Source organism: Marmota marmota, unplaced genomic scaffold (assembly GCF_001458135.2).
Source record: "Marmota marmota marmota unplaced genomic scaffold, marMar, whole genome shotgun sequence".
Lineage (NCBI taxonomy): Eukaryota > Metazoa > Chordata > Mammalia > Rodentia > Sciuridae > Marmota > Marmota marmota.
Genome location: NW_025999853.1, coordinates 42,841,818 through 42,857,374, shown reverse-complemented (window position 1 = coordinate 42,857,374; position 15,557 = coordinate 42,841,818). Strand labels below are relative to the sequence as shown.

General features: G+C 37.5%; 1 protein-coding gene across 3 annotated transcripts in view; it reads left to right on the top strand.

The window, feature by feature from the left end:
* Window positions 1-15,557, top strand: part of Srgap1 (SLIT-ROBO Rho GTPase activating protein 1) — a 283,699-nt gene that overhangs the window by 128,588 nt on the left and 139,554 nt on the right. For all 3 annotated transcript variants that reach the window (XR_007348677.1, XM_048805875.1, XM_048805869.1), the window contains exons 2-3: window positions 1,766-1,961; window positions 7,345-7,507. Coding sequence is in view for 2 of the 3 variants with exons in the window: in XM_048805875.1 (XP_048661832.1) it covers window positions 1,766-1,961; window positions 7,345-7,507 (359 nt within the window). In the remaining variant the exon portion in view is untranslated. The remainder of the gene's footprint in view (window positions 1-1,765; window positions 1,962-7,344; window positions 7,508-15,557) is intronic.

Here is a 15,557-nt window from a genome sequence, read left to right as displayed (position 1 = left end):
AGACTTTACTGGAATTACCTAGAATGCAGAAATACCCCATACCCCCCCCCCCTTTTTTTCCTTTATGAAACAAAAATAGCTCTGTATTTTTGGGAGAAAGAGTTTGGCAGATGTGCTGATCATAATACTGTATTGGAAAATACTTACTTTGATTGACTGAAAACCAGATGCAATTCATGGTAGTTAAAAGCCAATGATAAGGTGTTGACACTGGTGTCCACACACTTCTGCAAGGTTAGTAAGAGTATCCCTCAATCTGACATGGAGAAACCAAGAGAAAAATGGGAAATACTTCCCTGTCTTGGTCCCCCACAAGAACGCCGCCTGGAGCATAATGTTATCGAGGGTGCGATTTCATGTCTTCTTTACCGGGACATAAGCCAGGCACAGTACAACTGCTTCAGATCATGGCATGGATGGAAGGAGGGCAGAAAGCATTTGTTTAGTCAAACTCAGAGATCAAGGTTGGAGGTCCTGGGGGAACTACTTACTAACTAAAATTCTTAAAGTGTTTAATCTCATTAAATTTTAGTGTACTATGTGTAAAAGTGGAAGGTGATGCTAGTTCCTACTAGTAGAATAGCAAATCCTGCATTACAATGAACTGTTGTTAAAAATCAGCAAATTTCCTGACCATCTCTTCCACTCAGAACTTGATCACCAGCTATCATGGATTTGATTAGGATGTATAGGCTTCATGAATATGTATAGTCAGCTCAGTCCTTCTCCATTGAAGAAGGATAATAGGGAAGAAATTGAAGAAGTATTATTTGGGCATTGATTTCTACTAACTCCACCAAATTAGATTCCATGCCCTCTTACAGGGAACGCGCATTGACCCTGGGGAAGATGTGATAAAGAAGTTTTGCAGTATATATTCTTTCTTTGGGGTTAGCCCTGGATCTCAGAACAAAAAAACAAGTCAGTGGTTATAGTTACTGTATCTCCCTTTCCAAAACACACATTTCTTTGTAACAGTCATTTACAGATATTTTTGCATGCCACATTTTTGCTTTTATGCTTTTTCAAAATAACTAAATGACTAAACCTTCCTGTTCCTAATATATGAAAATTGTCAAAGGATTCTTTCATATTTTTATGTGCTGATAAGGGTGCTAGTTTGAACGATGTGTAAAAAAACTGAAGGCCAAGTGAATAGGCCTTGAAGTTATGAACAGAATGATAAAGTAGAATCTGAGGGTACCCCATTATGAATGGATTATTTAGATATAGAAAGAAGTTATGTTTAGGCACAGCATTCCACTAATCCCCGAAGCTATGGGTTTTACAAATGAGAAGTTGATGCACCAGATGCCAGCCTCTGTGTGTGCCAAAAATCTTGTAGTTGCTCAAAAATCTTGAAGGAATGATGTCGATTTCTTTGCTATTTGAACTCAAAGTAGTTGAGGTAAAATGCTGCTGAAAAAATTACAGTGTATTCAGCTACCAAAGATGTCCTATGTTATCTCCTATGAATAGTTATCTGCTTTAATTATTCCCCCTCATGACCCCATGCGTGTTTGTGGCATTACAGATGTGACCCACATTTCTATTCTAATTTACTACATTCTTTCCTAAGTCTCATCTCATACTTTTAAAGGATCAGCAGACATTTTATTTAAGGAACCGACCTGGACATAGCACTCTAATAGAGGTGGAGCACACACCTAAATATACAACAGGATTCAATCCTTGTACCTTGTCCATACCAGCACACCTCAATAATTTTCATGAAATCATCCAGTCGCTTCTCTTCTTTTCATAGAAATCCGAGCTCAACTGGTAGAACAACAAAAATGCCTGGAGCAGCAAACAGAGATGCGAGTTCAGCTCCTCCAGGACCTGCAAGATTTCTTCCGGAAAAAAGCCGAAATTGAGACCGAATACTCTAGGAACCTGGAGAAGTTGGCTGAAAGGTTCATGGCAAAAACGAGAAGCACCAAGGATCACCAGCAGTACAAGTAAGAGAGACTTGACTCAAATGCACCTTTTCAAGATGATATCCAGCCTTTTAAACAAATCCTATTGGTTTAAGACTTTTTTATTTTTATCTGAGAAGATATTGGTAGACACATCCCTATAAATAAAAGCAACCCTTTGCATTTATAGGTCCTGGACATCAATTTATCATATTTTAAAATAATGGTATTCTCTTAAAGTTATTCTGTTTCCATACATACATATTTAACATATTCATATTATGTTCACTCATAATCATTTTGCTAAAACCTTTATAATAATATGTGTGTTATGTGTGTATATTATATATTTATTTTTTTCAGTACCAGGGCCCAGGCATGCTAGGCAAGAGCTCTGTCACTGAGCTAAATCTCAGACCTTTTTTATAAGTTTATTTTTCAGATAGGTCTCCTTAAATTTCCCAGGCTGACCTCAAATGATCCTAAAATCAAATGATCCTCCTGCCTCAGCCTCCCAAAGGCTGGGATTATAGGCATGTGCTACTGTGCCCAGCCTCCAATACACATATATTTATGGATAAGTTTATATATAAGAAGACAAAAAAAAAGTGTTTGTAAAATTCTTATTTTGTTTCTTTGGGTTCTTTTTTTATTTTTTGAGATGGGGTTTCACATGTTACAAGGCTGGCCTTGACTCATGATCCTTCCATCTCAGCCTCCTGAGTAGCTGGATTACAAGCATACACCACCACACCTGGCAGTAAAATTCTTGATTACAGGAAACTAGTAGTTAAAATCAGTCACAGGTAGATATTTGAAAGGGCAAATTTGAAATAACTGCTTTTCAAGCAAAGACCTTAAGATTTCTGTAATGATTTTATATGAAATGAAGCAATAAGGGTTTGTTTAGCACTCCCCACCTTACCCACCCAACATGTTTGTGATCATTGCAGTTGAAACCGATTTAAACAAGAGCCTAGCAGTCGAGGTAGCTCACAACTGTAATCCCAACAGCTCAGGAGGCTGAGGCAGGAGGATCACAAGTTCAAAGCCAGCTTCAGCAACTCAACAAGACCCTAACTCAAAATAAAAAATAATAACGGCTGGGGATGTAACTGGACTGTTAAGTCAATCCCCAGTACAAAAAAAAAAAAAGCTTTTAGCAAAATGTGTAAGTGAACGTAACTAAACCTTAGCATTAATTTAACAAACACATGCAGGTTATTCTATTAATGAATTTTACTTTATAATTGAAATCCTGGAGACAGAGAAGGCCCACAGCTCCAGTAGAGGGTATGAGTGCTCCATCAGGGGAAGCACAGGACACCATAGACAGGTAGCCTGAGATCCACTCTATGGTGGAGGTGGGGGAAGGTCCCGGAAGAAGCCTTATCTCAGTGGAGGCCTGAAGGACTAGTTGGCCAGTAAAGGGGAGCTGAGGAGGACTTCAGGCCAGGGGAGCTTCATGGGTAAGGGACCACAGCAGAAGGAGTAGTGAGGGGTGAACAGAGTGGCTACAGGCATACATTGGGGCTGATTGTGGAATTCTTACCATCTTCCTGGGCAGTTTTGATTTTATTCTGAGGTCATGAGAAGCCTTTGGAGAGTTTTAAGTAAAAAATGGGACCCGCCCTCACCTGCATTTTAAAATGATGACAAAGACCAAAGGTAGAATAATGGACTGGAAGAAGACAGAGGGAGAAGGAACACAAGGGGCCTCTCCCTGTAAGGGCAAGAGCCAGGCACCCCATGGGCAGAGATAAATGGACCTTGTTCGGGAGATAGTAAAAAGGCAACATAGACTTTCATTTCTGGAAATACAGATAATCTGGAAAACACTTCTGCCACAAAACTGCTGGGAATGCTGGTTAAAATATAATCGGCATCTTTTTCATTGTACAGCTGTCCCCATGGGAAAGCAAGGGAAATTTTTAGGGCCTGACAAAGGAAGAGGGAAGGGAAGACCTAAGTGGCAGTGGTACCACCCTTTAATCCCACCTGGGCATAAACCATCTGCCCCCCTGCACAGAGGGACAAGGAGAGCTGTCTGCTCAGGCTGGGCCGCTGGGCACCAGGCCTTTTTCTTCACCATTGGGTTTGCAGTGCCATTGTATACCCCTCCCTGTCCTGAGATCCTTCATAAAAAGTAGGGTGGGGTACGTTTGCAGAGGCAAATAGCTTTCTATTCTGGATAAGGAATATCTTTTTTTGTTCTTTCTTTTTCACTCTTCTTTCTTCTTTTATGGATGAGTTTAGCCTCTAGTTTGGGTCCAGCATAGAAATATATCTTCATGATGATTCCCAGGGTGACCAAATGTCTAATGCACTGGCAGACACTGAGGCCACAAAGAGGAGACTAGAGCCAGTACTATATTCACATGGATAGCAACTGTTCCTTTTTAAAAGCAATTGCAAATTAGACTGCCCACTCACCATTCAACAAATACATCTGAGTGTCTTTTTTTGTGTGTTTTTGTACTTAGTAATTGATTGTGAGCTGAAAATATGGATGGGCTCATGCTCCATAATCTGGCCCTTAGTGAATCTGATGTCACTTTTTTGTTTCTCCAGGTTTTGTTTGAGAGTTTGCTTCAAAAGATAAGCAGCTTAAAATTTTCTTTGACTTGATCAAGTTTATTATTGAATATGGGACAAAAAATGAAATAGATAATTAATCTGTGGAAAGGTTAAACTACAATTAAGAAAATCTCAAAGACAGGCTTTATTAAATTGTCAGTCAGACCTGGGTTGGAATAATGGCTCCACTGGGCAGCTTTGCTTAAGTGACATACCCTTTCTGAGGCTTGCTTTCCTAATATGTAAAATGAGATTTTATGACCATTAAGTGAGAAACATGGCAAAGTCCTTGATATGGTTGATAGCTGACATGGGATGTGCATGCAGCATTTCTTTTTCCCTTTGCAAAAAAAAAAAAAAATGCTGTTATCTTTAGCACAGAAATGTTACCATTCATTGAAGCTGGACTCTGGAGTCTGCTCTTATTCAGTTTGGGGATGTTTATTGTGCAGAACAATCCTTGTCCTGAAGTTTCCACTGCATAACAGAAAAGACCAAGGCTTGGATCGGCCTCCCTGAACACAAAGGCTCACTTTGACACTAGCTTTGGTCTTTATCAAATCACAGTGCCTTGCTAAGCTTCAATTCTCTCATTGACAGAAAGGATACAAAGAATCTCTGCCTTAAATGGTAGTGGTAAGGATTAAGTGGAATTAATGTCAACTCTTTAGAGCAGCCCTAGATAATCATAGCTAACTTTATATAGCACTAACTATGTGCCTGAGGCATTATTGTAAGCATTTAAAAGCATATATTAACTCAGGTATCCGCATAATAATCTTATGAGATGATATTATTATTTTACCCATTCTACAAAATTAATTGAAGCACAGAGAGGTTGAAATCATTTGCCCCAAACTACTTTGCTAGTAAATGGTAGATGGAGTAAGCACCTAGAGAGCATTGCTACAGAGTCTGTGATCTTGACCTGTATACTGCTTCTCACTTAGTAAATGATACCTTCCATTCTTATTATTTTTTATTGGTGCATTAAAATTATACATAATATTGGGATTCAGTAAGCCATATTTGCGCATGCACATTACATAATTCGATCAACCTCATTCCCCACTACCTTTGTTCTCCCTCCCCGAATTGGCTTACTCTACTTACTGATCTCCCTTCTGTTGCTGTTGTTATTGTCATTATTATTATCATTATTTGTTAGCAGGTACTGAACCCAGGGGCACTTAATCACTGGGCCACATCCCCAGCCCTTTTTATATTTTATTTTGAGACAGGTCTTACTAAGTTGCTTAGGGCCTCAACAATTGCTGAGGCTGGCTTTGAACTTGCAACCCTCCTACCTCAGTCTCCTGAGCCACTAGGATTACAGGCATTATATATATATGATTCTTTGTGGTATATCAGAACATGGATATAGGATGATATCATTCCCCAGTACTTCCCCGTTATTACTAATAGTAATAATATGGCAACAATAATGTGTTGTTATGAATAATACTGATTTAATGCTCACCATGGGGCAGAACACTGAAGATACAAAAAAAAGTTTGAAACATCCTCAGTGAATTTATGAAGTACTTTAAAATAGATGATACACATACATGTTGATGTAAAGAAGGTAACATTGACTTATGTGGCTGGGTAGATAGGGAATGTCAATAGAGTGGCTCCAGTTACCTGCCATAGAGCCACTGTTCCTTCCCTGATGGCTTTGAAAATAAATGGGAGTTTCCCAGGTGGGGGTCATAATTCTCAGTGTGCCACAGGGAAAGGGAGGGGCTGCTCTTGAGGTGCAAGTGCCAAGACCTGACAAGTGCCTGATTCATCTCTTCCCCAAGCCTATTTCTGCTTTTTTCTTCTGGTGAGGGTTTAGACTTGATGCAGTATTAAATCCAGAGCCTAAGAGACTTAGTGACACAAACACCTGACATAATCATTTTTTCCCCAACTTTGTTAATGTTTAGGGTCATAAATGATCATAAATAATAAAATAACACATCCAATTAAATGGCATGTGTATCCCCAAGTTAGGATAAACACTCTGTGCCACGTTGCCATTTTACAGTTTGTTTTTAAAGTGAAAAAACAAAAAAGCAAAAATTGTGCTTTACCTTTTTATTTTAAGCAGTACCATCCCAGTTGTTTATGTTTTTGTTTGGAGTTTTTCTTTGAAATTTCTTAAAAACATCTCCTTAGTGGTTTATTGTCACTTTTGGATTTATTATCCAGAATAAAACAAGAAGCAGTTACAAATTTGAAAAAGTTTAATGGGTTTCAATAGGATTTGTGTGAAGTCATGAGCTTGCAAAGTTCTTGGTTCTGTTCATGAGTTTCAAGACAGTGCCATAGAGCTCTGATTCCCCGGGAACCCTGTTTGGGAGGCTAAAGGTTATATATCAGGGGATTAATAAATAACCTTCAAGTTCATGTTCTGTGGAAAGAGTGACTAACCAAATTTATTTTCCAAGAGCAGACGGAACATTCAAAGCAGACTTTGTGCTGTGGCAAACCACACTCTATCTAAGGCATAGTAGTCAATAGATTTTTATGTAAACATAAATTGCCTTCTTCAATGGTGTATTTAAAGCTGAAGGGCTGCCTGAGCACTGTGTATGGTGGGGTCCTGCAGACCTGGTCAGGAGTGCAGGATTTCACTGGTGTTCATGGTCAAGGTTTTCCTCCCACGCCTGGCAAACTAATTGCTGGCTCTATGCTATGTGCAGGATGAAAGACTGTTCAGTGGGCTGAGTGTCCTGGTCTAAGAAACACTCAGAGCAGAATCCTGATCTTTTGTGTCTCCTTAGTTTGCCAGAGTGACATCACTCAACTGATTGGGGCAACTCTGAAACTGATAGTAACTCTGTCTTTCTTCACCTCTCAGGAAAGACCAAAACCTATTGTCTCCAGTCAACTGCTGGTATTTGCTCCTGAACCAAGTAAGGAGAGAAAGCAAAGACCACGCAACCTTGAGTGACATCTATCTGAACAATGTGATTATGCGGTTCATGCAGATAAGTGAGGATTCCACCAGGATGTTTAAAAAGGTACACCCAGTAAATCCTCCCACAGCATGCTTTCTGATAACTGCCTTGTCTCAAACCAGGAGTGAGAACAGTGTCTGGAAAAAATTAAAGGAGTGAATATTTTAAAGACACAGAATAAAAAGTTAACCTTGAGGAGACATAGTTTATGTGTATATGTGTGTGTGTGTGTGTGTGTATAATGCATGTATGGTATGTATATGGTATTAGATACTAAATATAGTTATATTCAGCAAATTACTGGATCTATGACCTGAACAACGTGAACACAATTTTGAAAAAGATGTACTTGCAAATTACACTTCTGTCTTTAGGAACTGTCTGAGCTTAAGAAAAATAAGATGAGAAAAGAAAAACCTCTGATTCTGTCTTAGGCTCACACATGATCAGACTTGTGAAGAACAAGATTACCCCATGTGCTGCTCTCTTGGAAAAATGTTATCACAATTTTTTCTTATTCCCACCATACCAGCAGCAGGGGCTGTGAGAAAGCAATGAGAAAAAAATTCCACAGGGCACAGAAAATTCAGTTCCTTACTCGCCAGAGAACTTCCTCTTTCCCAAATCCATTAAAAAAAGAAGAAGAAGAAAGAAAGCAGACTTGAAGGCTCTTTGTCATCGTTGCTAGCCTCAGCCAACTCTTGGCAATTTTTTGGTTGTTTGGACATTTTTGTTGACAACAATAACAAAACTGGACCATTTCCTGTAAAGAGACTGCAGCTACTTGCCCAGTAAGACTGGTCCTTGGCTTTTTATATTTGTAGGACAAGAGCCTCCCCATCCCTCTCAGCTTTGTATTAATAGTATTCAGTGTCAATATTTATACCTGTATTTACTCTTCAGTAAGTAATTATGAGTTTCAGAAAGAAAATGGGGCAGGGGGAGCCACTCTGTAGATTAATGATATATTTATGTTTCAAAGAGGCCCTTTAAAACAAAGACGTAGTGTTAAGCAGGCCAGATGGAAATCTTCTTAGTCTTGTCTGATGTATCCACATTAGATTTGATTTCTGACCTAGAAATGGAATTTAGCAAGCCCTAAGTTATCATGTGCTCTATTTAATGGGGAAAAAATGTTTCAAACAAAGGAGAATTTTTAAAAATTGGAACTGAGGAGCATATTAATTAAGAAGAGAACAGGAAGAGAAATATCATAGTATCTTAGGTAATGGCGATTATAAAAAGGAGTTTAAACTGAGCTGGAAAAGTGAAGTAATTTTCTTGTTCATTGGCCCTTTCTGCTGAGACCCCCTTTGGTTCAGCAGGTGTTCTTGAGTCTCTCCCATGAGCAGGAGATTGGGATGTTAGGTGTCAGAAAGGGTATAGAGATGGAGAAAAACAGTCCTCATCTTCAAGGATGTTGCAGTTGATCCAAATCTGAATGATATTAAAAGATGCTTTCTAGTCTTGAAGGTGCTGGCAGGACCTAAAGGACCAGCTCCTCAATAGAGTTCATTTATCCATTTAACAAAACATTTTTTAAATGCCTGGTAAACCAGAGTTAAGAGACACGTCCCTGGGCTGGGGATGTGGCTCAAGAGGTAGTGCGCTTGCCTGGCATGCGTGCGGCCCGGGTTCGATCCTCAGCACCACATACAAACAAAGATGTTGTGTCTGCCGAAAACTAAAAAAAATAAATAAATATTAAAATTTTAAAAATAAAAGACACGTCCCTGCCTGTTAGAAGTTCATTATAATAATTAAGGATTACCACACTCCAGAGATGCACAACCCACTGTGGGAGCCTAAGGCTAGGGATCTCAGCTTTATCAAGGGATCAGGAAATGCTTCATGCAAGAGGGAACACTTGAAGTGAGGCTTCTAGGAGAAGCAAGCATTCATCAAGCAGACAAGGACAAAAGGCTCTCCCAGGGAAGTGACAGCATATATTCTGGGGAAGTTTGATATGATTGGGCCAGGGGTTGTATGGGAGTGGGTGATGGCTTATGAGACCAGAAAAGATGGTCAAATGAGGAGGGATTGTATGTGTCTTGCTAAGATGTAAGAATTTGAGAGTCAAAGTCAAGAGATTGGTAACATTGATAGAATCTGAGAATGAGAGTCAAATGGATTTGGACTTGAATTCCCTCTCTTCTGCTCACTTGCTTTGAACTCTTGAGAGATAATTCACAAGATTGAAGAGAATGTTCTCTACTCTTGAAGGGAGGGAAAAGGCAAGCCTGGACAGAGGAAGAAGCTGAACCTATAGAGCTCGGGGGCAGGATAGCCTTTGGAGTTGTCTCATAGCCAGCCTTTGTTTTGGAGGCATTGGATTTGAACTGCTCTTGGGAAGGGATACACAATCTTGGGGTGGGCTAGCTCCCTTTGGTAGAGGGTAACTTCCCAAAGACAATTCCCAGAGAGGGATCAGCTGTGAGTTTCAGAACCAGTATTCCCAGAATTTGGGGGTAATGAATTCCTGGCTCTTGAAGAGGGATCCAGGTAATGCACAGTAATTACAGAAAGGAGACAGACAGACAGACATGTCTGTTTTTTTGCTATCTAGCATTCTCATGTCCAGATTTTCTGAGACTCAAAGAATTTACAGTGGATTCCTGATCACTTTATCATTTAGTGGAGAGAGCAACTGATTCTCTCACTTATCCATTGATGACCAGCTGAAAAAGCAATGCTCATTACAATTACAGATGCCAATTTCTACCTTCCTCACGTCAACAAGCAGACTGCACACCTCACCTTTCCATCTTGTTGGAAGAACAAGAGGCAGAAGCAAAAAGAAAGCCAGAGGTTATTAAGGAGAAAGACTGATTAACCTAGAACACATTTGTCATCTGAATGCAAAGAAAGCCAAAATCTACATTGTTCAAGTCCAAACGAATTTCATGTTCCTTTATATTAGAAAGTAACACTAGTATTGTCTGCTTATTCTTTTTAAATCACCAATTTTCCTTTATAAAACACATCTTCCATTGTTATAGTTCTAGATTAGAGTACTATTTTCTTTGAAAATGGGAAGAAATCATCAGAGTTGGTCTGATGTGATTTTTACAACCCCTATGTAGTCCTTGGGGACATAAGGCTTGTTTTCTTGGGAGAGGATTCTGACACTTTTTTTCCAAAACTATTCCCATGTCTATTTGGAGATTTAGATAATTCTGTGTTCTTGAGAGTTTTGACCTGTTAAACAGCTACATCTTACTCAGTTTAGTCAATAACAGAATTCTTTTTCTCAGACTATTCTGTCAAATAAGAAGTTTGGACCAGGTTAATTCCAGTGATATTCTTGTGTCCAAATGCATGTAATTATCAAGAAGACACTTGTAAAAATACCTAATTGCATACATAGTGGCAGGAAACAGCTTAAAGATTTAAGTCTTAATCACATCAGATCTGATTACAGACATAGTTGCCCTAGCTTGACAGAAAGTTTTCAACAGGTTGAAAAAGGGAACCATTTTAAAAAGCAAAAATCAATCAAATGTTTGATTATTTTAGACTTAGACCTTTAAAGTGTGTTGGTCAGAATAACAGTGATTCAGCTTTTATACTCTGAAATCAGATATTTGGGGTGTAAATCTTGACTTTGCCACCATTAGTAGTTATGTGAACTTGAGAGTATTTGTAAACCTCATAAGCCTCATCTGTAGAGTAGGTATAAAAAGCTATTCCCCAGTAGTAGTATGGAGGATTCATGAGTCATACATGGAAAGCAACTTAGCCCAGTGTCTAGACTTAATAAGTCCTAAGTAACTAGTATCTTTATTATCATTGATATTGTAATAATTAATTCCAGATACCTGTAATAATTATGCAATTTGAGATTATCCATTAATCTCACATTAAAAATGTGTTCTCATTCTAAGGAGACTGTATGAGGCAGCTTTGTGATGTACACTTTCAGATCATCATCTATCACTTGTTATGAAGTACATAACATCTTTGCTTATAGCTGAATTAAACTTTTTGTCCTCAAATTTCAATAGTAGTGATTAGCCAAATGAATGCTTGAGTTGGTCAGCAATCCTTGCCTTTCATATCCCCTATAGCCTTTCCACACTGAAAATCCTACCTTTGAGTCTACATTGATTGCTTCATATATTCAACAAAATGAGTTACTCAATTCCAGACCCTCATTCAGATATGGATAATCAGATATGGATAGGAGAGGACTCTGCCTTTACTCTCTTAAGCACTGCTTTATCATTTTACATACAGGTCAGAATTCCAGGGCTTCTTGTACATAAGGGTTTGTTTCATTATCAAACCCCACTCTTTCCCCAAAGAACAAGGGCTGATGATGTGCCCATCACCCTGTTCGCCAGCCCTGCCTCCCCAAGTCACGAGATACTGATTCTTCTTTCCATTACTCATACTGAAAGAGAATGTTCTACATCTGGTTTGGTGCTAGAGCCAGAAAATGTGCAATTCATATGCTACACATAAAAATGTAATTAATGTCAGCAGTCACAGTTGCAGGGCAGGCTACAGCCAGATCGCAGTAACCATTCTATTTAAACACCTAGTCACTAGATATTACTTACCAATTTTAAGAATGTTAATAGAGGTATGTGATTTAGAGGGAACACCATACAATTGTGCCATTTGAATATGTCAGATTTATCCCTGTGTTTTAAATTATCTTGAAGGCTGTCATTTTCCATGAATGATTCTCAAATTATTGATGTACTTTTAGCTGTTTTGCATAAATTACATGTGCAAGTATAGTTCTTTTTTTTTTTAATCTTCCAACAACAGCAGCATCTGTAAGCACCACTTGCTGATATTGAGCTGTGTGCCAAGGTCTGACTTTTTCTCATACTAGCTTACACATCCTCATAGCTGCCCAATGAACAGGTATTATTATTATTATTATTATTATTATTATTATTTAGTTGTAGTTGGACACAATATCTTTATTTTATTTTTATGTGGTGCTGAGGATTGAACCCAGGGCCTTGGATGTGCTAGGCGAGCGCTCTACTGCTGAGCCACAATCCTAGCCCCCAAACAGGTATTATTTAATCCACATTTTAAGGATAAAGAAGTAAAATGTTTGGGGATGTGATTTGCAGAGCCAGGCTGGCTAGTATATATTCTTCTCTTTGCCCATATTTTAGATAATTCATAACTAATGTGAACTTTGTTGGCATTTCTTTGGTCATAATTGGAGATGTCACTCCATGTGTACGGTCAGCAGCTTCTGAGAAACAGGACACTGGGGTTTTGGGCCCTGTTTATTTCTTATGAAAATCCTGAACAAAGCTATTCCTAGGATTAGACAGAAAAATGTGTCTGTCATCTTCATTATAGACAGGGTCTCAAAGCAGCAGAGACTGGCCCCAAGCCACTGAGAATTACCCTCCTCTGGTATAAATGCGTAGATTAGCAGATTTAGATTCATAAGACTTAAATTAACCCACTTTTGGTATTGATGATTCTGTGGATTAACTTAAAAAGAAAGATAACTAGTAAAATTCATAAACAGTTTTTATTTTTATTAAAGTCAGCCATATTCTATTTAAATACCTCAATATGAAAAAAGAAAGATATGTTATAGGGATAAAGCTCTTCTTTCAAATAGACCATTTAAATAAGTTAATATATAAACAGATGCTTTAGTTGAAGTTAATAAAAGATACTATTCTACTACAGATCTCTAAGACTCTGACCTGTATTGAAAAAAAAAGTACATAAAGTTTAAAACATTGAAAATTATCCATCTGTATGTCCATAGAAAGAGTTTCTTTTTTAATGTAAAATATATATTCATTGTAGAATATAAAAATATATATTCAGTGTAGAAATTTATTTTATTTTATTTTATTTTATTTTATTTTATTAGAGAGAGAGAGAGAATATTAATATTTATTTTTTAGTTTTCGGCGGACACACATCTTTGTTTGTATGTGGTGCTGAGGATCAAACCCTGGCCGCACGCATGCCAGGAGAGCGGGCTACCGCTTGAGCCACAACCCCAGCCCCTCAGTGTAGAAATTTAGAAAACACTAAAAAACACAGAAAAAGAATGATAATTACCCATATCAACACTATTTACTATTAATATTTTGGTCTGTTTTTTTCAATGTTTATATGTATACACGTATATATGGATAATATAAAAAACATACATATATATTTTACAAAATTGAGATCATTTCATATATCTTAGAAATCTGCCTTTCCATGTAAAGTCTCATTAACTTTTCTCATGTCTGGAAATAATTTTTTAGAACAGGATACTTCATGCCTGCATAGTGTTCTACTCTCTGCATGGCCCCATGTTATTTCCTTATTATTGGACATTTAAATGTCTCACACATCAGTGATATTTTTCTTATGCTACATTCCTGGGGATAGAATGGTTGGGTCAAAGTGTGGCCTTAGCATTTCATGTCTTAAAGCAATTCTTTGCTTTTACCTTTTCAGAGTAATGATGGTCATGGCTGTGATTTACCAACTAGTAATATAATCCCTGAAAAATAAATGGACTATTTTATTAGAGAGAACAACCAGATGTGATTCAGTATGCTTATGCAACAGTGGTAAATAATATAACAAGAGGAACTTTTTCAAAGCATTTTAGTGCACTGTAGCAGAAGAATTAAATGGTACTCTGGTAGCCTCAGGGGACAGCTTAATTATTGATAGGACCTGGATAAATAAGTAAGAATAGCTCAAGCTAACACCACTAACTTGTTCTCTTGAGTTTTATCACCATATGGCTAGCTTGTTTTTCTAGAAATAAATTAAAACCAAACTTTTATTTCTTATAATGTTATAATTTTGTGAATTATTTCAGAAAACATTTTTAATGTGTTTTTATAAATTGCATATGAGATTGTCAGGCCCATAGTAAGTGTTCAATGGTTGATGCTGCTGTTCTGGTATTTATATTCTTGCCTTTATTACTTAGTAACAATAGGACATGCATGATTGGCCTGGCTACAAATTTAGCAGATGAGTTGCTATAAAAAAACATTGACAATCTGTTCAGAAGCTTTATCAAACACTTATAAGCAGGACATGAAGCAGATGATATATGTGACTCCTTAAAAATTTGTTAAAACAATAATAAATTTCATGTCAGTGAGATTGATCATTTTGTCTTACATTATGATACATTTGTACCAATGCTCTAATGTTAGTAGCTGAGCTCATAATTACATTGAGAATAGTTGTTAAAAAGGCACCTGGAAACTTATTTTTAACAAAAACAAAAACAAAGACTAGAAGTTCAAATTATTTTAAACGGATATCTCTGCTTTAATTTTCTTCTGTTTGCTTGTCTGTAACTTTGATTTTTGTATATAAACAGATTATATAATAAGATACACAATAAAACAATTACCTATTATAAACTAAAGGCTTAAAGAAAAAAATTGGGTCTGCAGTGTTTAATGTAAAGAAATGGAAAAACTATATACAGTAAGTAAATCATTCCCAAATGCCTTTTATTAATGAAGAATTGGCCTATTTTCCAGGTCCAGCTGAAAAATAGACTTTGAATTTCCAGTATTAGGATGATTTAAATGAGAAGAGATGAAATGAGGGACTTCTGAACAAGACAGGAGCTTGTATTTGGGCTCAAACGACCTTAACTCTCAAATTATCTGTGGAATGATTAATGAGATACAATTAAAAAAAAAAAGGATGATCCTTTCAACTTCAAGAAGCTCTCTTGACTCCTAAGCTGAAACCCTCTAAAGTTTCCCACCTCACTCAGCGTGAAGTCTACACCCTCCTTCCACAGCTTTATTTTTCCCAATATCACTTATTCCTTTCTATGTATTTTACTTAATTATATATTTACTTAATTATTTGCTCACTTTCTGTTACCTCTCAGTTTCAACATAAGTTCCCGAGGCAAGGAACTTATGTTGTTCACTGAAACAATGACTGGCATATAGTTGGCACATAACTACTTCTTTAATGAATAACTAGTAAGTAAATATTTCCATCTATATTAGTTTTACCAGAGATGAGTGACATATGTGTAACAGAAATTTCAGGACAATTCAGCAAGATGTGGTATTGGTGGCCCTAGCAGTAATCCACCTTCAGAGGCAAGGGTCAGCTAGAAGGATTGATGAGA